The sequence below is a fragment of the Gymnodraco acuticeps genome, unplaced genomic scaffold, assembly GCF_902827175.1.
Source record: "Gymnodraco acuticeps unplaced genomic scaffold, fGymAcu1.1, whole genome shotgun sequence".
Lineage (NCBI taxonomy): Eukaryota > Metazoa > Chordata > Actinopteri > Perciformes > Bathydraconidae > Gymnodraco > Gymnodraco acuticeps.
In genome coordinates, this window is record NW_022992090.1 from 1,442,056 (window position 1) to 1,464,163 (window position 22,108).

The window sequence follows — 22,108 nt, forward strand, 5'->3', positions numbered from 1 at the left end:
ATGTGGAAGGAAACAAGCACATTGTAGAAATCCTTACAGAGAATGTACTTAATATTGAATGGCGCACACATCCGTAGCAATAAATAAACAGAGTGGCTTTAAAACTTTTTAATAGGTCTGTACAGATGCTATTCCATGTAACATTTTTATTGTAACAACTGTGTGAACCCTGTAAACTCCAGGTGCAATAATTCTCCCACAAATAATTTGAAAAATGCTCAATGTTTCCAGCTGGCAGATGCTGTTAGCTGAACAAGAGCCAAGTTTTGTGTTTCCATTTATGTTTTCAGTTCCATTTCTAATTAAAAAAAACAATAGGCTGTAACAAAAACAGCTGTCATTATGGAAGAGAAATGTGGGACTATGATGTTTTCAATGGTATATGCACAAAAAGCTAGTGCTGTATCATTACTGCCCACTTCTTTGCAGTGGGTCAGAAAGCCCTTAGAGAATAGCAACAAGCAAGGTCTTCCAATTTGGTGCCACAAGCCCATAACACTCTGTTTCACAGCCCACACAACATATATATTTGCACCTTGCTGCACTAGCTTTCTGAAAAATCAATATCCTCGACATATTAGGTTAAGCATTATACTATCATTCTCAAACTATAATAATCTGATTGCCAGCCTAACCTTTTGGTGTTACAGAAATGTAAATGAACAAATGCTCCGTGGCTAAGTAACTGTATCTCAAACACATATACAAACATAATCTGTCTACCTCATGCAAAGACATTTACAGCTTGCCTTTTCTCACACAATACAACTTTTTTTCCCGCATTTCCACATTAAGTATACTCCAACACCCACACTGACAACGTCTGACAATGATTCCACATACTGCAAGAGAGAAGGTCCATTTTATTTGAGGCTATCTTGCACCTTGTCTAATGAAATGCAAACTTAATTAAGATGCATGGTTTACCCCCCTACAATTTACTCCTAGTGTAATTAGCTTTTCACACTCGGTAGGTAAAGGATGTTTTGCATAGTGTTGGCCATATACAGACACAGATCACTTGGCAGCTGAAATTGCCTTTAACTAGATAAACAGTAGTTATTTTTTTCTGATAATATGGACGCCTTTTATACATTTGAGCAAACACAATGTTCTGACACAAACCAACAATGAATTCCCCTCATGTCAAGCTGTTTCATTACTTTAGGACAAAGCCCTGCAGCTGTTTACTGTACTCCCCAAAATACCACTGTTTGGACAAATATGATAATTGTATGGTACAATTTTCCCCAATCTTTACTTCTCGCAGTAACTACAGGATATTGCCCTCATAGGGGTCCTGACCCAGAGTCCCTGACAATATATATCTCCACCAATTGTCCAGATGACTGACCCCCGAGACCAATTCCCGTCTCCTGCAGCAGGGATCAAGTGTACTGACCTTCTTACAGATCCGGTTACAGATAAAGGATATATCACGGCCATAAGGTTTAAAGATGTTGTGTCTCATGATGTGCTGCTGCTCTAACTGAAGTGTGTATATGTGGGTTGATCTTTCCAAGGTATGTCTGAGTTGCAATTATTCCCACTGTCATTGAGCGACCAGAGTAATCAGGGCACATTTTCAGCATTGATACATAGCCTACCTACAGGGTCAACATTATCCAACATGGACAACCTCCAACCTGACACATGCATTATTGCTGCTTTCAAGTGCTCTCAGGGATATCGTATTTAGCAGGAGAGCCCTCTTAAAAGGCGAGACACGGCAGGCAAAAACATCGTTTTTCAAGTACTGGGCCCTTTCTCATTTCTCTAACTCCCCTCCTCGACTCCCCTCCTCGACTCCCCTCCTCGACTCCTATCCTCGAGACTTAGTCCCGCCCACAGGAGATGCGAGCCGAGGAGCCGAGGAGGGGAACCGAGGAGAGAGGAGGGGAAGCAGCAGGCGGTTAGAGAAATGAGAACTCCTCTCCTCTGAGCGGTCATTTTAAAGAGACGTCCATTAATTATGACAGGAGGCACAGCAGCCTGTCTGATGGACAGATGTGTTCATGACGACTTATATATTTACTTTTAATTCATTCAAAGTGCGGTATAATGAGACAATAACAGGCTACAGATGCGGACACACACACACACATATATATATATGTATATATTTATATAAATATATACAATTTCAGAATCAAACAGAGCACCCTCATAATAACGTAACACTATCAGAGACTGGATATATCCCCCCCCCCCCCTCTCTGGTCGCTACAATGAGGACAATCAATTACGGGCCAAAAGTTTTATTTACAAGTATTGAAAGTAAGCAGAGAACACCCAAGTGAGACCTGTCTGTCCGCTGCATACGCACACACTGTACCGCACACGCACCTACAGCTAACAGCCTATAGCCGTTGTATATTTTATTATGTGAAGCAAGTTTTAGAAAATATCGACTCTTTGTTTGTCTACTCAATCTAAATCTACTAAACTAAAGCAAATAAGGAGAGCCTGTTATACTGAGTGATATATATTGTAGCGACCCTGTATAGCAGGGGTGCCCAACCTTTTTTTAACCGAGAGCTACTTTTAAAGTTGCCAGTCTTCCGAGATCTACCAGTCCAAATAGAGAGGCGTAGTTACTGACAGCCTACTACCAGGTGAATACACATTTCTACTTTTATAAAACTGACCTTTGTACGATGAATACTTCATAAAATACTGCAGATCCTTTATCTTACCTCTTTCTAATCTACACACATACAAGTATTTAACTGAAGCTACACAACAGTGTTGTTGATACAGAGTTGGAGTTTATTCACACGTCACATACTACAGTGGGTAATGTTTTCAAGAAACATTGAACAGTGCTGCCACATATGACACAGGAAAAAAAGAAAAGACTCTGAACCCTTTCTTTGTCCTTATATAAAAATAGTGTTGCTACAAAAGTATAAATGAGGCTTACTAATAAGACAACTCAGATCTGAAGCTACACAGGAATCTGCTGCAACAGTGCAATATAAAAGACAACATTAATAGAATCGAACCCTTTTTTTATTGCATTTTAGTGGAGTATAAAAATAAATGCCTTTAAAATAGGATGCAAGCAACACTAGTTTCTTAACCTGAATTGAAAATAGACTATAATCAATTTAAACAGAACAGATCTTAATGTTTGCATTCTTATACCATTTTGTACAATAATTGTAATGAATAAGTTCAAACAAACAAAAACTTACAGCTGATTAATAACGGTATCTAACTTGAGTTTTTATTATATCAAAAACCTGTTGAAATGCTACTGTTATTTTTACTGTCCCCCAAAAGCGTGTCGGCAGCCTCCAGGAAAGCTTCTTTCACAACTTCGCCGTCTTTGAAAGACTTCATGTGTTTCGCAAGAAAGTGCCTGACTCGATAAGATGCTCTGGTAGCAGTCTTGCTCTTGTTGTTGGGCCTGGTGGAAATGGACTGCTGTGCATTTAGCTGTCCTTTCAGGCCCCTCCCCTTTTGGGAACGTAGGGCAGAATTAGGAGGGAATTCCGTCTCGTAGCGTTTGTGCACTGTTTTGAAATGCCGCTCCTAAATTACCCTTCTTCGATAAAGCCACGCTCGCATTGCAGATGAGACAGATGGACTTTGAATTGGAATAGATACACAAATAATCATCCTCCCACTCGGAGTGAAAATTATATATTTTGGGCTGTTTTGCTTCTGCCATAATTGCGGTCTTGTGTGTGTGCGGACTGTCACTCCTGTTGACACGGACAACGTCAGCGAAATAGTGCCCACTGCCCACCAGCCACGCCCCGACACATGGGGTCACGCCGGCCAATCACAAAGCTTTGATGCGTTCAAGTGCATTATTCTGGCACATGAAGATTATGTTATAGGACATTAACGATAAAACAGAATGTTGTTGTTCTATTTTTAGACACATCTCGCGATCGACTGGGAATCTCCCCGCGATCGACTGGTTGGGCACCCCTGCTGTATAGGATGCTGAGGGTGTCACTCAGGCATCCCCCGTCTCTCTGCCAATCATAGAGCTGCACAGTGATGCTGGTTGAGGTGCGGGCCGGTGGTTGGGGGAGCAGACGGGGGAGGGCGGGAAGTTGTGACGTAGACACTGTTATATATATGGGTATGTGTAGGAGTTAGTAGTGTGAGGTTGAACCCACAAGCTGTTCCTGAATCTGTGATCATCTGTAAAGAAGAAGAGTTATTAAAGCCTAATAACTAGCAGCCTGTTTCCGACTCCCTTTGTGATCGTTACAATATTATACACACCGCTCTGCTTTCTGCACGGACCTCACAGCTGTTCTCACTGTAAACATCGGGTCGCGATGAAAGCAGAATAAAATAATATCCAGGGGATGCATGCAGAGCTGTCATTGGCTGAGATAAATCCGGCCGTGCGTCACGACTCTTTGAAACATCTCTGTTCCCGGAAATGCATCCACGAAGGAGCCGTGGAGGACCAAAGGTCAAGGAATACCATGATCATAACACCAGAGGGAGCTCCACAAATCATGTGAAACCCAGATTTGGCACAAAAAAGGGGGAATACACGTTTCGCAATTATGCCACATCAAGGTGGAATGCTCTTCCCACAACTGTAAAGGAAAGTAAAACTATTCTTACCTTCAAAACCTCTCTTAAAGAGCACCTTCGGGGGAGAGCATTGCAAAACTGGCCCCGGTAATGGTACAAATCTCAACCTGTCGTTCAACTCGCATTTTAGACTCTGTTACTAACTGTATATCTGTAGACTTGGTATGTCTTAAATGTCCGGTTAGGATGTATTAGAACGAAATCTAAAATGAAAATTGTAAACAAGCAATCTGTATGTAAAAAAAACCACCTGTATGTAAATTGTAAATAAGCCATCTGTATGTCAAATATGTCTTATATGTCTTAAATGACATGATGAATTGGAAATGAGGGACCCTGATGTAAACAAGACGAAAGTCTTTCTCTGGTCTGCATCCCCTTAACAATTGTATGTTTTGAGCTGTACTGTACTGTACCCAATATACAAGCTGTTAATAAACTTTTCAATCAATCAATCAATCAACCGTGGAGGACCCATCAGTGTATCCTCGGTTATAGCTCCTCCAGAGAGCCTCCTCGACGCTCGATCCTCGGTCCTTGAAGTGCATTTAGAGAAATTAGGGTTGCGTTCCGATAATCCAAAAATCAGCTCCTAAATTCTAACCCTATCTCCTATTCCTTGACCTCTGAGTGAAACGTCACGGGGTTAAGGGATAGTGGATAGGAGAATTCAAAAGGACTTAGGAGCAGAGACTGCGGTACTTTAGAGAATCCGAATGCACTTTCACTATCCGACGTGTTTATGATGCGCCAGCGGCAGGGGCGGACTGGGGGGAAAAAGTGACCCGTGGATTAATTGACAGACAGGCCCACTTAATGCGCGGCATGTATCGGCCGGCCGGCGACGAAAGTATGTTACTTAACAAAAAACCCTATGCATTTTATGTTATTTTGGACAATTATTCATATAGTAATCACATTACCTGAGCCCTTGAGTTGCCTAGAGCAAAATAGTTATGGCATATTTTAGTGATTTTAATGTTAACAGATCATTGATGCAATAACATTTTGACCCAATTTGCCTGACTTGACACATGGAATAAAACATGTGCGTAGGAAGCATCCTCAATGTGGGCAGGTGGTGGACCTCACCTCTTCTAGGGGGGTCTGGGGGCAAGCTCTCCCGGGAAGATTTTTTTTTAAATGTTGAAGTTAAATGCATCAATCTGGTCCATTTTGAGAGCAAAATTAGGGACTAAATCTATGGCAGTCAGTAGGGGCTTGGACTGTGAGCCGTAGGGTCGACGGTTCAAGTCCCCGACCAGACCTATTTGGAGTGTGGACTTCTACTTGGAGAGGTCCCAGTTCACCTCCTGCCGTGGTGCCATTGAGCAAGGCACCAGACATCCCCCTTCCCCCCTCACTCCCATTGCTCCGCGGGCGCTGTACAATAGCTGCCCACTGCTCCTAGTACTAGACTCCTGGTACTAGGATGGGTTAAAAGCAGAGAACACATTTCACTGTGTGTGCTGTGTGCTCTGCATGTGTGACCATTAAAGAGGGTTTCTTCTTCTTCTTCTTATCTTCTTCTCTTCTTCTCTTCTTCTTCTTCTTCTTCTTTCTTCTTCTTCTTCTTCTTCTTCTCTTCATTTAGCCGCTCACTCTTCTTCTTCTTCTCCTCTTCTTCTTCTTCCTTCTTCTTCTTCTTCTTCTCTTCTTCTTCTTCTTCTTCTTCTTCTTCTTCTTCTTCTTCGTCGCCTACAGCTGGTCCAGAATGCTGCTGCAACGCCTCCTTACAAGGACAGGCAGGCGTGAACATATTACGCCTGTACTCGCCTCTTTACACTGGCTACCAGTCCATTTTAGAATACAGTTTAAAATGTTGCTGTTCGCATACAAGGCCCTGAACGGTTTAGCCCCACCGTACCTGGCAGATCTTTTAAAACCATACACACCCACATGGTCACTGAGGTCTGCTGACAGACTCCTTCTGATAGTCCCAAAATCGAGGCTAAAGCAGCGAGGAGACAGAGCCTTTGCTGTTGCAGCTCCAAAAGTATGGAACGAATTGCCCCTCCAGGTTAGACTTGCTCCAACTCTGCCTGTTTTTAAATCTCGCTTAAAAACCCACTTATTTTCCTTGGCTTTTACTGTACAGACCAGGTGACACTTGTGCTGTAAAATGTGGTTTTTATTTATTTATTTTTTACCTTACTAGTGTTTTGTATTGTTTTTACGTCATATAGGAGAGGTTTTTCAGTCGGTGGCTTCTGATCTGGTTTCATTGTCTCGTATTACATTTGTTTCATGTCCTGTCTGTTTTTATGTATTTATGTTATGTTTTTATACAGTTGTTGATGTACAGCACTTTGTTCAACTCTGTTGTTTTTAAATGTGCTATATAAATAAAATGGATTGGATTGGATTCTTCTTCTTCTTCAACACCCATATAAAACAGAACTGTAAACAGATTAACTTTTTCTTTCAACATTTATTTGAACAGCAAGTGGAGGCAAAAATGACTGCACCCAAAACAATAAACCTGCTAGCTAACTAGCCTAAACTCAGTAACAGAATGTGGGCAACACGTTCTTCGCCACAGCCGCACGACCTCTGAGTCAGACATCACTACTTCCCCCTTTTCTATCCTACGGGTACAGCCACTCCCCCTGAACCCTGTTGTTGTAAAGCATCTTTGAGTTGTGAAAAGCGCTATATAAATGAAATGCATTATTATTATTATTATTATTATTGTATTGGGGGATGCATCTTGGGATGTGAGGACATGGCTTGAAAGGGCGTGTCGCCTTCTGTCCTGCCAGTGTTGGCAGGACATTAATTAAAATGTCGAACTCGGACTTCATTTTAAGGACATGTCGGCCAGGGGTGTATAGCTATATTTGTTTAAGCACCGGATTGGCAAAACAGGAGAGTGTGTGCACCAGTCTGCCTTGATCTATGTATTCATGTCTGTGACTCTCACAGTATCTGCTGCCCACAGCTGTTTTATAGAAGGAAAACCTCCTTCACTTCATGAAATCTCTGCAGCACCAGGAGGCAGCGGGAGGGTTAACTCAGCCTCTGAGAAGAGGAGCGTGCAGTGCCTTTCACGCACCGCCTTCACTATACCTTCAGAATCATTAGAAAGGCTAAAGAGCGGTGTGGCTGATGTGTTTTAACCACACACACCTCTACACACACACACACACACACACACACACACACACACACACACACACACACACACACACACACACACACACACACACGATTTAAACGCAGACTTTTGTTCCTCCATGTTACGTTGTTATTGTTTCACTGAGCGGACCCGCACTTTTTTTTTCTGGCCCTCCGGCCCACACACAGCATCGGCCCACCGGGGAAACTCCCGGTATTCCCAATGGCCAGTCCGCCCCTGGCCAGCGGACATCATTTTGTGCGTCTGCTGCTGTGGTGAAACTATGGAAACTACAGTTTGCTATACAGCGGACTACAACATGGATGTTCAATAAGAAGGAGGGACTACTGTAAACTCATCTAGAGACTCTGCACTGTGCTCTGATGCTGTTGTTTTATGCTTTATGAACGTGGACAACAGAGAAACATATTCTTCATGACCAAAGTTGGAATTGAAATAAAAAAGGAAAGTGAAACGTATGCTCATCACCCTCTCCCTCCGGTCCACATTAATACAAATGGTCCCAATACGTATGATTGTATGAACTATGAAAAGATCTTAAAATCAATACAAATGTATTTATTATAAACGTTAGTCCTTAACATCTATCACTGTGTATATCACCATTCAAACATCTTTTAAAAGTTGAACAAACTCCACACAGCTCAGTAAAGACTGTGAAATGTTGACTTTATTTGATCATTTCAGTAAAAACTAACGTTCATATTTCTCTTTTTGATTATAATACTGATGAACGTTCAGAACAAAGCACTTTGGCAACTTACCACATACGTTTTAAAAAGCTTAATAAGCACCGTAACGTTCATGATATAATTTCTCGGTCATAATCGGTTGTTTCCGTGAACGGCCGACTGTTGAGTGACGGCAAATGCTGCGGCTGCAATGCATTGTGGGGCAGCATTTTCTCCTCTCCTTTCGTCAAGGGAGGTCCAGTGGTCCCTAAGCTAAAGGAGGTTATAAAGGAAGTTTGAAACCTCCTTTCCTTTCATTTGGAGAATTGGAACGGCACTTAACATGGCTGCCACTGACGTACTTCCGGATCATTTCACTTGGTTATGAAGGTTCCTAAGCTAAATGGACTATTGGAACGCAACCTAGATGTCCTTCAACATGGCGCGCTGAAATTCATTTCCGGGTCACTACCGGAGGACCGAGGAGTCGAGGAGTCGAGGAGGGGGATTTGATGAAATGAGAAAGGGCCCTGGTCAATTTTGAGATGTTGTGCTATTTTGATTCTATAACATGTTTTCTTTCAGGCTTTTGGAAGTAAAACGTACAAAATACACATTTAAGTGTTTATTTTACTATAGTTTGTCTATTTGCGTCTGTAGATTTCTCCTAAATTCACCAAAAGTGAAGAGTATAGCATTCTAACGTAACATAAAGTACCGCGACCGCTGTGTGCACCATGTCAACAGGGATATCGTTGGAAAAGCTCCGTCTCTCCTGCACAATCTCATCTGATCCAAATATGGTCATTTCCTTTGTATCAGCAACTAATCGTGAAAGTACAAAGGGATCTTAAACCAAGAAACGAAATCTCATTGGCTGGTGTCAATTTCTGACAACGTGATTCGTTCAGATGCGTCACGTGGTGTGCTAAAACACTTCCTGGTTAGCTTTCCGCTAGAAATTTAAATCTCAAAATGGCAAAAGAACGGCGAAAAAGACGTTCACAGAGAAGATGACAACAATTGTCACTTGCACGAAGCAAGGTTATACAAAAAACAAATTACCCCGAACATGAAATACCTTCACGGAGTGCGTCGATGCGCAAGCTGTCATCCAAAGAACAGAGGGTTTAGCTAGCGCCTCACAGCAATCTTTAAAGGTCGTTTTCTCAAAATGAGTTTGTTCTCCTACTCGTGAGTTCGAAATGTCAACTTCAGTAGCACGTACATACACCAAACCTTCCAGTTATATTCCTATCAATATTATGAAGGCTTTTCCAGAAGGGTTTGTTCATATATCATTCATAGCCTGAATTATACAACATTGTATACCTAAAACATGGCGAAAATTGATATTTTAGGGCTGTTGACAGTATTTTCTGATTTATGGAGTGATACAAAGAGATATCCAAAATCCCTTCTGTAAAAGCCTTAGATACTAATATGACTACAAAATGAAACAAGAATTTTGAACCTGGCTTTATCCAAAGTTCAGATTTCGATTCCTGAAATGTGTTAAAATATGTGCATATTTAATGAGATAATGGGTAATTTGCATATTTAAACATGCTATTTCAGAAAACTTGTAATACAAAAAACAATTGCCTTATTGTACGTAATTAACTGGAGAAATTTCTAGCTGATACCTTTAAGTTAAAAAATTACCCTATTCACCTGGGGTGTCTCGCTGACCCAACTGTATGTATGGCAGCGTGTTTTGACCTAAAAGTTACTGGTATATTTATTTTTACTTGGTTAGATTTTGTCTGTTTCTATGTTCCTTGATCATTGAGGCTTCACCCATTCTTGAATAAAATTAACTAATATAGAGTCTTCCTGTGAGATATCTGATCCACATTGCATTCCTTGTAACAAAGCTATCACTAAAAGAGCCACCAACATATTATCATATACAGTAGTAGCTATGTTTTCCTTGTGTTTCTAACTTAAAGCATTTCATAGTTTGAATGGGTGTAGGTAAGACAGTTCAAAGAAAAGTTATAGCTAATGAATAGCACTAAAAGACATTGCAGAATGATCCCCACTCACGCTGCCTTTTAAAATGGCCTTGAAAAACAAGTTTGAGAAAGATAGTCCATTACTGATAGTGAGCCCACCCAGTTGAATCCGGAGTAACAGTTTAGACTTAATTCACTTCAGTAAAAGCTGGAGGATCAGATCATTATGAGGACAGAAATGCATAACAGCACACTATTTGAATACTAATGCACGGCTTCAGTCTATTGTTTATCCTGGAGAGTCACCTCTTCCATTTTCATGAGCTTAATTATAAAAATGTTTTTATAAAACTAAATTCAACCTGGCCGTGGCCATAGGATGATCCAATTGTACTAAATATCTAACAGTAACAATGGCAGCAACAAACTTTTACGAGGAGTGCCTCTCAGCCGGAAACTATAGCTTCTTTAATGTCTCTGGTGGAAGTTCTATAAAGTCTGAAAAAGAGCTGATACTGTTGTCAGAGTATTCTCTGTTTAGGCTCTATCGCTGAAATACTAGTGTGACTAGTAGGGGTGTTGGATTTGAAAAAAAAGGAAGATATTTTGAAGGAAGGAAGGATCCAATGAAAATATGTTTTCAGGTGCATTGTGGGAAATGTAGGATCCAGTCTTTTAGAACCTGACCAAAACCATTGCGACCTTTCAGTTTTTATGGAAATGAAATCACTGGAATAAACCTTTACATTTTAAAACTGAATAATTACTGATAGCACTTTTCTTAAATGTATGAATGTGTGAGTCGGACGGATAAAACAGCCATGGGAAAACTAGTGATCTGCAGTTTTAAATAATCGCTGCTATATCTGTATGAGCAAACGTCAAGTAAACTAGAATTGAGTTTACCAAGGTCAATGTTAGCACACCATCTTTAAGAAGTGAGTTAACCGTTGAAGGCGCTAAAGCAATCCTGGTAAAAAAATATCAGCAGAGCACAGAGAGAAGCCCCTAAACCCTGCGTGGGGCTCAGTAGCAATTAGACCCAGACACTTTAAATGGCAAGTCAAGTGTTACTGCTTTCATTTGAGGCTCTCTTTTATCGCCCGGAGTTAAAAAAAACGTCGGCAATTAAATATTTCAATGTTTGTCAGAAATTAGATGACTTATGTTCAGAGCAGGGCTGATTGTGTGAGCTGCTTAGCCATGTCTGTGAGGCTGATTGTTCTGATTTCCTGAAGATGTGCACAATATTATTTTTACTTTTTCAGTCCCTCTCTCTTCCTCTCTCCCTCTTTTTGCTTCACAGATATATGTATTACTTTCATCCTCCAGCATCTCTGCATCTATGTAACCCTTTCTTAATTTCACTACTCTTTTACATTCACAGCCACCCTCCCTCCACTCACCACAACCAACACACACACACACACACACACACACACACACACACACACACACACACACACACACACACACACACACACACACACACACACACACACACACACACACACACACACACACACACATCCATATCCATAGCCCCCCGTTTGTTTTTTTCAGATAAGCTATCTATTATGAATTAAAATCCCCCTTTACAATCTGTGAGATATGGATCATGAGCTTGTTATATGTTAAGCACTGACATCTCCATAAAAGCTGCATCTATAAAAAGAACATTGTTGTAAACGTTCATCTTATTCCTTCAAAGCAAATCAGAACAACAACATGTGCTTCCTTGTAGATGATTGCATACATGTAAGTCTCACGCCTAAAGTATGTCTTCCTTGAAATCCACTGTCACTACTTAGATGCCTGTCCGACCTTTATCATCAGTTAAATTGTTAAAATGCACTCCCTGGGGTTTTGGTCCGACCCCGTGTTAGAGCCACGTTGCGATACCAACGATAAATTATGATGAGAAACCAAATTAACAACATGCTGTGATTGCACAGTGGGGCAATGCGGTTCAGAAATATGAATCAGTATCATAACGTACAAGTCTGGAAAAAAAAACGTGCCTCAGCAGGGCTGGCTGACAGACAGCTCAAGATGGGTCCCAGCTGTTCCTCAAATGGTTAGATTTACCCCTTGCCTTTGGATATACACACAAATACCACAGTTTCACAGCACCACACCTTTGATGCTTATAACTGATTGCTATGCTTGCTGAGCAAAACACAGACAGGAAAATATCTGTTGTCTCCCACCCTGATGATATTTCTGAAGGCGGTTGAATTGTCTGAATTGAATGCAAGCCTGCGTGTGTAAGTGAGTACAGGCATATTTATTTGTGTTTTTTGACCTTGAAGAGCCTCTCACAAATGCAAGGAGTGAAACCAGTCTACTGAATGTGATTCTCTTTCATTTGCCCCGTTTATTCAGAGGTTTTGAGCAAAATGAACCAGGTAATGAACTACATTGCTGTACACTGTGGATGTCGAGTAAGATTGAAAATGAAAAAATGCATCATAGAAGATATTGATACTAGATGTTGTTGCAGGCTACATTTGTTTTTCAGGAATTACTATATGGAGGCAACGAGAAAGAAACATTTTGCTTTTCAGGTATTGTGTGAAAGCATAGGTGTCCCCTAAAGAAGTCAACAGCCAAGACCTTTTCCTCCACCATTAATGGAGATTTGTAGTTGGGCCATAAAGAGAAATGATTATGGGCAGCAGGGAGAGGGGAGGAGGAGTCATGTACTGCCATCTGAATGATTATGAGTGACAAACAGACCACTGGGTAATGGGCTATTGCTGATGGGTATGAAAGATTGCCCATCCCAATCGACTATTTTTAACAGACCATGATTAAACAGGCTTGCAAAATAAGCATTCACAGTTTGATCTGTTCCCTTCAGGTAATTGCTTTAGGATCTTGCAGGGCAGAAAGAAAAGTATTTTCAGGCCCTGGCAGTGAAACTGTTTTGGGAAATGTATTTTTTTCCATTTGCTTTATATTCTGTATTGAATTTATCTGCTGTCTATTCTGCTGTATTTGTCTTTTATTGACTATCTATTATTGACTGTCAGTTGATGTGGTTGAGTGCATGTCAAATCATTTTTTTTCTAACAACACAACAAAGTTTTCTAATCGAACAAAAGCCTGGTGTTTAAAGCAATCAAAGTCATTTAAAAAATGAATGTTTTTGTGCCCTGATTGATGGCATTCAACGTTCTGGCATCAAAATGAATGTTGTAGCGCCCCCTTTTGGCACCTGTCAGCGTTAAATCAACGAATTAAAAGACAGAATGTTGATAACACTGAATGAGGGCCATCTGCCAAAAGCAGCCCCATGGATGCATTACCTTGCAAAGGACTATTTGTTCTGGCTGAGCTTCCTATGTAATATGTCTGAAACATTATTCTAATGTGTTGACAATCACAGGGAAAGTCATTTGCAGGGCTCTTATCAGGCCTTTGGGAGATGCTGTAGTGTCGTAGTGACTTTTTTACAATATTTTTAAGCAACATTTTACGCATCCATCTGGAACAATGTAGAGTTGGTTGTCATGCTCACGGACATGTCAACAAGCAGACAGGAAGTGCCTGACACTGAGCCACCATATGACTCACCCTGGCAGTCTCCATCACCTGAGCCACTAAAATGTCATCAAACTTGGATATATATTACTTTATAAGTATAGCCCCAGTGTTATAGTTTCTGTGAGCATGTGTTTTCCACTGAGCCTTTACAAGAAAGAAAGAAAGAAAGAAAGAAAGCAGAAGTTGACTTCTTCCTTCAGTCTTAAGCATCTGGCACAATAATGAGATGTTTCATGGCCAATAACACTTCTTCTCTGAAAAGCTGAACCTTTCACTATGGTATAGTTCCTATGTATTACAGCTTTGCTTGATTCATGTTTCTTTATGATCTTTTCACCAAAGCTTGCTATCTCACAAGTTAATACACTTGTTCCTTTTTTAAGATAGGTGACTTATGCAGAGCCCGAGAATTCCCAAATAATCTTGAATGTTAACTTTCACTTTCATTAGGTGCCTTGTTAGAATCATCTTTGTTTGAGGTTTCATGCATTATTTGCCATTAGATCTATTTCTTCAAGTCATATAGATACATTTGCTGAAATTCAAGTGGGAATAAAATAAAGCAGACAGATACTTCTGCATGCATGTCCTTTATGTGCGAACGATAGCAAAGGTTAAAGAATGCAAACAATGAACTGTACGACCTCATGCAAATACTCATGCTGTACACAAATATTCACAGCAATTTGTTAAAATCAATAACTCATGAATATTTAAACAAAACTGAAATGCAAAATGTCAGAGTTCCGAACAGATACGAACCGTGCTTTCAACACCATCTACGCACGAGAAATGTTTTGCCTTCACGCTTCATACGTCTCGCTATCTGTCTTCAAACAAATCCTAAACCCAATATCCACAAGCCTTCAAGCTCCTCTACTTGATTATTTTTCTACTTTTATTTTTGGCATGTATTATTTTCTCTCTCTGTTTGATACTCCATTTCCTCAGGATTGACTGTAGTGAATGCTTAGTCAAGGACACCTTTTCTACCGGGATGGCATTTCATCATTGTTCATGATGATGGCCAATCACAAACACAGGGGGAGGCAACAGCACCACTCCTAGCAATCAAAGTTTAAGTACAAAAAACCTGCATTGATTTGCACCTGACCTTAAAGGTGAGTCAGCCGATATAGAGATATCCATCAGTGAGCCATGGTTACAGAGCACTGACTGGAAAGATAGAGCCCTCTGCAGGCAACACAAAGGTCAACAAACATCCTGGGAGGCATCATTCGCTGCAAAGTATCCACACCTCTTGGTAAATGCAACAAAGACAACCCGCAGTGTTATACATAGACACTCCCTTTAGTAATGATTATAAAAAGTGCAGAACAAGAAGAGGAAATTATAGTGTGTTTAACATTGAAACTAACCATTGATCCGCGGAAATGCGCAAGGGGGGAAATAAATAAAACCTTTGTTGCATATTTGCTGCCTTCCCTTCATCATGAATCTTCAGGGTCTGCCCAAAATCAGAGCTGCTGCAGCTTAAGCAGTTATGTTTAGAGGCAATTTTGTTTTTAGAAATCGAAGCGCTTTTCTCTTAGATCTGTACTCTGAGCCAGAGTCATAAAATATGGAGGGAAGAGAAAATAATTTTTCATCAGCACAACAAGGAATACAACAATGCAAGAGCCGGGACAGCAACCTTAGTAGACAGAAATCTTAAATTGATGTCCCCAAAGAGAAGGATTTTATCTGCATGGCTGTGCTGCACCTTCACATTTCATACTGATAGAATGTGCATAATCGCAGCCCCTCACTACAGTGTATGCTTGTCTGCATGCCTGATGAGTGGGAAATGGGCTCCATACAACAGAAACAAAAAAGAGGCTTTCTAGAGAATGACTATTACCTCATGAGTGTGTCACTGCAATTTGGGAAAGGGCTCTGAAATATTCTATTTGGTGGTTTTAAATCGCCATCCACTGAGGTGAGAAATTCTCAAATCAAATACACTGCCACACTGAAACACAGCTGGCATGTGCACAAACACACACACCCTTGCACAAGGAAATAACAGAAGTTGTGTGTATGAATGGCCAAGTGTAATTTATGTTTCCCAGCGTCTGCGTGCTGCTGGTGCTTTAGCCACTTCCCAGCAGATACAGTATTTTATGGCCAGACACCAATACCTCCTCAAAGTGCAACTGAGCCATATTGCACCTGATGCCAAGCCTCCACTGTGAGAGCTGCTGTACAACACAAAACTGTGAGCCAACATCACATCTAATAGGATGCCTGTCTCTAGCCTCCAATCTTCCAAACAAACAATAACATCAACCCTTCACTTTCTCAGAAAAAGGGAAATAAGCACATAACAGCCTTTTCTATCTAAAGACAAACACAGAGGCTGAAACGATGCTCAACTGTTTTTCATTTCCAGGTAAACATCTTCTTCCACTAAACAGCCTGTTTCATGTGTTCCAGCAGAAAGGCACCTCATAGACCTAGATCACAAATGTCGTAAAAACTGGTTTGCTGCAGATTCTCCCGACAATTGTTAGGGAAATTCTATACATGCCAACCTGCTCAAAGCTTAGGGGGAAAAAATGTGCTTGTGAATGAAAATAACCAAAGGATTTATGAAAGAATGCAGTTAAAACATGTTAAATCTAATCCTAACAATGGGGTCTGTTAGGCACTTGACCATCAGAAAAAAGTGAGCGTTAACAAGTACAAAAATAAGAAATAAACCAATTGTTACATTCATAAAATTCAGATATGTAAATTCAAATGTATTATTATTAGTTAAACTCCAATTCTGGTCTCCACTCAAAATCAATCTTACTATCAATTAATCGGAGAAAATATCTTCACAATTTATTAAATAATCACTGGTCTCCGAAAATAAAAAACAAAAGTCTTATCTGTCTTGTTTTGCTCAACCAACAGTCCAGAACAATATGGCATTCAGTCAACTATAATGCAAAGGATAGCTTTGACCCTTTATGTTTGAGAAGTTAGAATTGAAATATGTGTAAAAAAATGATTTCTCCTTTATAGAAAAGTTGCCCCTTTCCAATGATTGACCTATAGATTAACCAACTAATCATTTTGAGCTCTAACCCAAGTTTAAGTCAACTTAAATTTTATTTAGCATATGCATCAGTTTGAACTGAGAATGGACAAAGATGGATGAATAAGTACTTTAATGAATGCAGCTCCACAGTGCAGGGCCAAAGGCCAATGTACACAGCATGGAACCCTAAAATTAGATAATTAGTCAACCAATGCTCTGTTCAGGATGCACTGCAGAGGTCTGATTGGTTTTCTCACAGCTGAGAATACATTGCATAACACACCACATGTCTGCTAGTTTATCCTTACTGATTGCTACCCGTTGTTGAGATCAAACAGGTATTTTCAGCCATCCAAACCTATCATTTGAATTACCTCCACATCATCCCACTTGGTTTCCCGGACCATGCTTCGCCCCTGCCTGCTCTCCTGTCACATATCATGACAGCAACAGACACAAACAAGAGCATCAGTGGTCAATGCAAAGGAAGATCCAGGAATGTACGAGGGTGCCAGGTTACAAGGTGAAGAATAAAGGGAATAAAAGACTTCATTCAATTATTGCAAAAAAGATATAAGATAAACTATATATTGATGTGCTTAAAGTAACACTTAAGAAATATATAAGGAGGCATAATGTGGAGTAAATTGGTTTATTGGATACGTCTCACTTAAAATGAAAGCTTTAATGCATTTATGTTGCCTCGGAATACTTTTAAGTAAACACAGCTACTGCACAAATACATCCCAACTTCAATGTGATTGAACATTTCTTACTTGGATTCAACCACTGCAGGGGTAAGGCTTAATAAATGCATACATTGTTATCTGGGAATGTGCCTCCAGACAGTTAGCAGAGTTTAATCCCCTCAGAAACCTGCTCCTTAAGTGCAGAAGACAGTGAACCTTGAATCTGCAGCCTTGACTCTGGAAGCAGTCTCTCCTCAGCCTATTACATTTAATCTCAACAAACGGTGAGCTATTTTTCTTCCTGAAGACAAGATATTGCCAATCTCCCTTCCCCCAAGAGTACTGTGTATATTAAAACTGATACCTGAGAAGAACGGACTTAATCAGAACCAACAAACTATATCCAACCTTCACAGGGACCTGTCAGCAACATAAGAGCCTGGACCAGACCTATAGCAATGGGCGAGAGGCCAGTAGGTGAACTGAGTATCACTTTGATACAGCACTAGGGCTATCCAGAGAGATGTCAGCACTAAAAGAGGCATCAGGAACCTCGAGAGGAAAATTGCTACTGTTCCAAGTTGCTGTATCCTGGAAAATGGTTAATCACTCCGTCCATTTCCAGCTGAACTCATGTGATTTTTCTAGAGACTGTCCACCGTTTCTCATAGTTCTGCTTCTTCTACTGTTGTGGAGGACAAGAACCTGAGGGGCAGTGGGGATAATGCCCCCAAATTCCCTGTAGATTGTGTATAATTACACAGACAAATTGTAATCCTGATTAGCCCCAGCAGCCTTTCCAGCCTGTTTACATAATCACATTGAGAGAAAGTCTTCATCAAGAGCTCAGTGGCCAGATTACTGTCTGTGCAGAACCCACCTGATTACTGGCAATTAGTGACGGCCCGGCAAAGAGTTGGAAAAAAACAGCTACATTTGAACAAAATATGGATGCTAGCAGGAAATATAGTGTAATCACAAGATGAAAAAAAGTGGTTGGACACAACAGATGGCCAATTTTCTTCAATTTGTTCGCTATCATCAATCGTTCACTGTCATTTGATGTGCTAATGTCAGTTGCGCTTGCCAATTGGCCAGTGCCCATGTGTTGTGTTTGTCCTCTCCTGTGGTGTCCCTCTAACTTCCCATGACGATCATGTCCCCTGCTTTTCATTATCAGGTCACTGCCAGGATTGTCCCGTATGAAGAAAGAAACTGGATAATTGAGTAGATTTTGATCTGTAAAGTGTAATTTAAAATGGATATAAAGATCAAAATATATAATATCACAGTCATCAGTTTCCAAGTGAAATAATCAGTGTAAAGAGGAGAACCAGGATGCTGGGGCCATAACTCCAATATGGATCTTATTCAATTGTAGTTTGAGAACATCTCTTCTTTATCACACGATGTAATCCACTGCGTACACACGTGTGTGTCATAGGAAGGAGGCGCCCTTGACTTTGGGACTCTTTTATTATTGTGAACTTGATCGATTGTTGTCAGATCGATGGATACAGTATGATTGTCACAAGAGAGAAAAGGGCAAGCGCAGCTGTTGTATTCAAGAGAAGATACACCTAAGTGCTCACTATCTATATCATATTTCACCGGGGCCTTTTGCTCTTTTAAAAAAAATCAGTCCCTGCAATTTATCTTCCTAGATTTGTGTCTGCATCAGGCAGTTGTATGTATTCCCAGAAAATGAGGTGACACAGATGCAGTGGATGCCCTCAGTTTTGTGCTTCAATGAGAACATGTTATTTTTAGTCAGAGCCGTTTTTATTAATTACAGAAATTGCTTAATGTCACCAATATCACCTTTATATTAAGTAGTGAGTGACAAGAATCAGACAGGTGACTGAGGTAACTTTGTAAACTGAGATTCTGAGCTGTGCACTACCCACGCACATGGATCCCAGGTGGAATATAATCTATTATGAAAAAAACTTCTCTAGCAAAGCTGTGTTGCACAAACTTTGTTAGATAGATGCTTTTTTACAGCCTCATTAAATTCACAGCAGAAGTGAGTCACAGGCCATGTCTATATGTTTTTACTTCAGCAAACATTGTGTCACCTGTCAGGGCAGAGGAACAACAGCTGTCCTGAGGTTCTTCCTGCTCCCTGTCTGTGTGTCACTGTTTCCTTTGCTCCTTTCCAGAAGAAGACCCAGGCCTCCTCCTCCTCCTTAACTTCCTCCCTCCCTCCTCAATCCCTGGCTGGCTGGCTCCCTAATAAGTAACAGAACTAGGAGGATTGGCAGTGGCCTCGAGGTTTGACATTGCCACAATGTGGGTGGTGATGAAACAGCACTGTGCCCGACTCTGCTCGACTCGGCTTGGCTCATTCTTGGTGGGCGCTGCTACTGCATGCTGCACATTTCATCCACCCCCAATAGATAGACACGAGAATTGCTCACAGGGTGAACCTGCATGTAAATTGATATCTGTGAGGGTATATACTCAGACAGCCATATATGCATTCAACAGATAAACAGCCATAATCTCATACACTCGATGTCCCTGAATGTACAAACACATGCACGTACACTAAACACACACTCAAACACATTGAGTAAAGAAATATTTTGACGGTTGGAATTGGATTTCCCCTTTTTTTAAATTTGAATTAGAAATGAGAATTTCACAGTTTTTGAGCCATTAAATATATGATACACAGAGGAAGAGAGAGAAATACACACACACACACACACACACACACACACACACACACACACACACACACACACACACACACTCAGTTTCATCTGAACATGTTACTGACATTGCAAGGAAGCAACAAATTGTTATCTATTCTCTCTGAATGCTGTGTAGTGGACAATGGAATAGCATATGCTAATGGGAGAGAGGTAATTGAGCAACAACTGCTTTGACAGATTTAATTTCCATTTTCCCATTTCATTTCAGAAAACTGTATCAGAAAAAGTGAAAATACAGAGATGCTGAAATTGCCATCGGTCTGGATAAATGTAGCTGATGCATATAATGGAATCAGGGGTTACCTCACCAGCCACAGTGAGTATTCAAATGGGCAGACCCTGAGAAAAAGCCACTGGAATACTAACAAGCCCACCTTACACCTGCCTGCATTGACAAGTCCGATACACACCAGTCGACAAATTGGTTCCACACTACTTATTGCCTCGGCCCCCCAAAAAGGTTCCAGAAACATTTCTGGAGAGAAATTGGCCTTAAGCAAATCACACATACATACTTGAAAATTCGACCCAGAAAAGAGAAAAGGCAGACAGCTTTAGCTTAAATAAACAGGAATTTCTTGACATCCTATAGGAAATCTGCAGTGCATGCACTTGTGCCTCAACATTTCACTTGTTAGCCTACTAAGCAAAGCAGCTCACGTAGGCTATTAGAAGAAGCGTAGGCTACCGCACGAATATCTATTGAGCGTCTCAGTCAAAGCCTGCATTGAGCGCCAACCCGGTGAAATGCGTCCATGAAAACTCCAGTAAACCGTGGTAGCCTATTTTGCGCACGTCTGGAACGTTAAAGATTTAGATTTTCTCTCACGCACGCATGCACGCACGCACGCACACACACACACACACACACACACACACACACACACACACACACACACACACACCACACACACACACACACACATCACGGAACAAGCACACCAAGCGCATCAGAAAACAGAGAGGCTTGCTGCAGTGGCTCATACCTTTCACACAAGTGAACATCAGTGAAAAGATGAGATTCCAAAAAACAATTCCGGTCCTAATCCTCATCGTTTTGCCTTGAACAAAGTCCGCTCGGCCACATTTAACGCATCTCCTGTTGAAAACGTCCCGTAGTTCAATAGATCCGTCGTAATATCCGTCTCTGTAAATCCCCTTCATGCTCACAACTAACACATGTAACCTATCGCCTATGGTTTCTTTTTGCTGGGTGGAAGTAGATTCTCTTTCCCTTCTCTGAGAGGAGACTGGGGCACAGCCGCCCGCCGCGCTATGTCAGCTGATAGGAGAGAAGTGAGCAAGACTGAATTTTAGGATAGGACCACAGCAACCTGGACGAGGGCTCAACCATCTCTGCTGAGAGGGGCATCAAGTGTGAACATCTCTGGCGGTGCGCTCTCGCAACTGATGTTAAACATATTTCCCTTTGATTCCCTAAAACCGGGCTGAGGACGGAGAGGAGTATACAGTTTGGCTGCTCCCTTCATCGATCGACAATTGAAGCTCGCACAGTGAGAGAGAAAATGTGGTGGGGAGGGGGTGCTGAGAGACACAGAGAGGGAGAGAGAGAACGTCCTGTGTAAGTACGGTGTGGTTGATGTGTGGCTAACAAATCATAAAGTGGTAACAGTGAAGTGTGGGTGGCAAGGGAGGAGGAGGCACGTGTTTACGGGAAGGATGTAAATCCTGAGAGAGAAATTAACTCTGTTAATGACAGCATGTGGTTTATGTGTATGTGAAAGGAGAGGGGCTGGGGGTGTGAGGTGAGAATCAGACAGGCAG

General features: G+C 41.1%; 1 protein-coding gene across 3 annotated transcripts in view; it reads right to left on the reverse strand.

The window, feature by feature from the left end:
• LOC117537447 (CUB and sushi domain-containing protein 3-like) overlaps nt 1–21,867 on the reverse strand; it is a 268,893-nt gene extending 247,026 nt beyond the window's left edge. For all 3 annotated transcript variants that reach the window (XM_034202669.1, XM_034202670.1, XM_034202668.1), the window contains exon 1: nt 21,310–21,867. In XM_034202669.1, the coding sequence (XP_034058560.1) occupies nt 21,310–21,487 (178 nt within the window). In that variant the 5' untranslated portion in view covers nt 21,488–21,867. The remainder of the gene's footprint in view (nt 1–21,309) is intronic.
• Between the last annotated feature and the right edge of the window lie 241 nt (nt 21,868–22,108).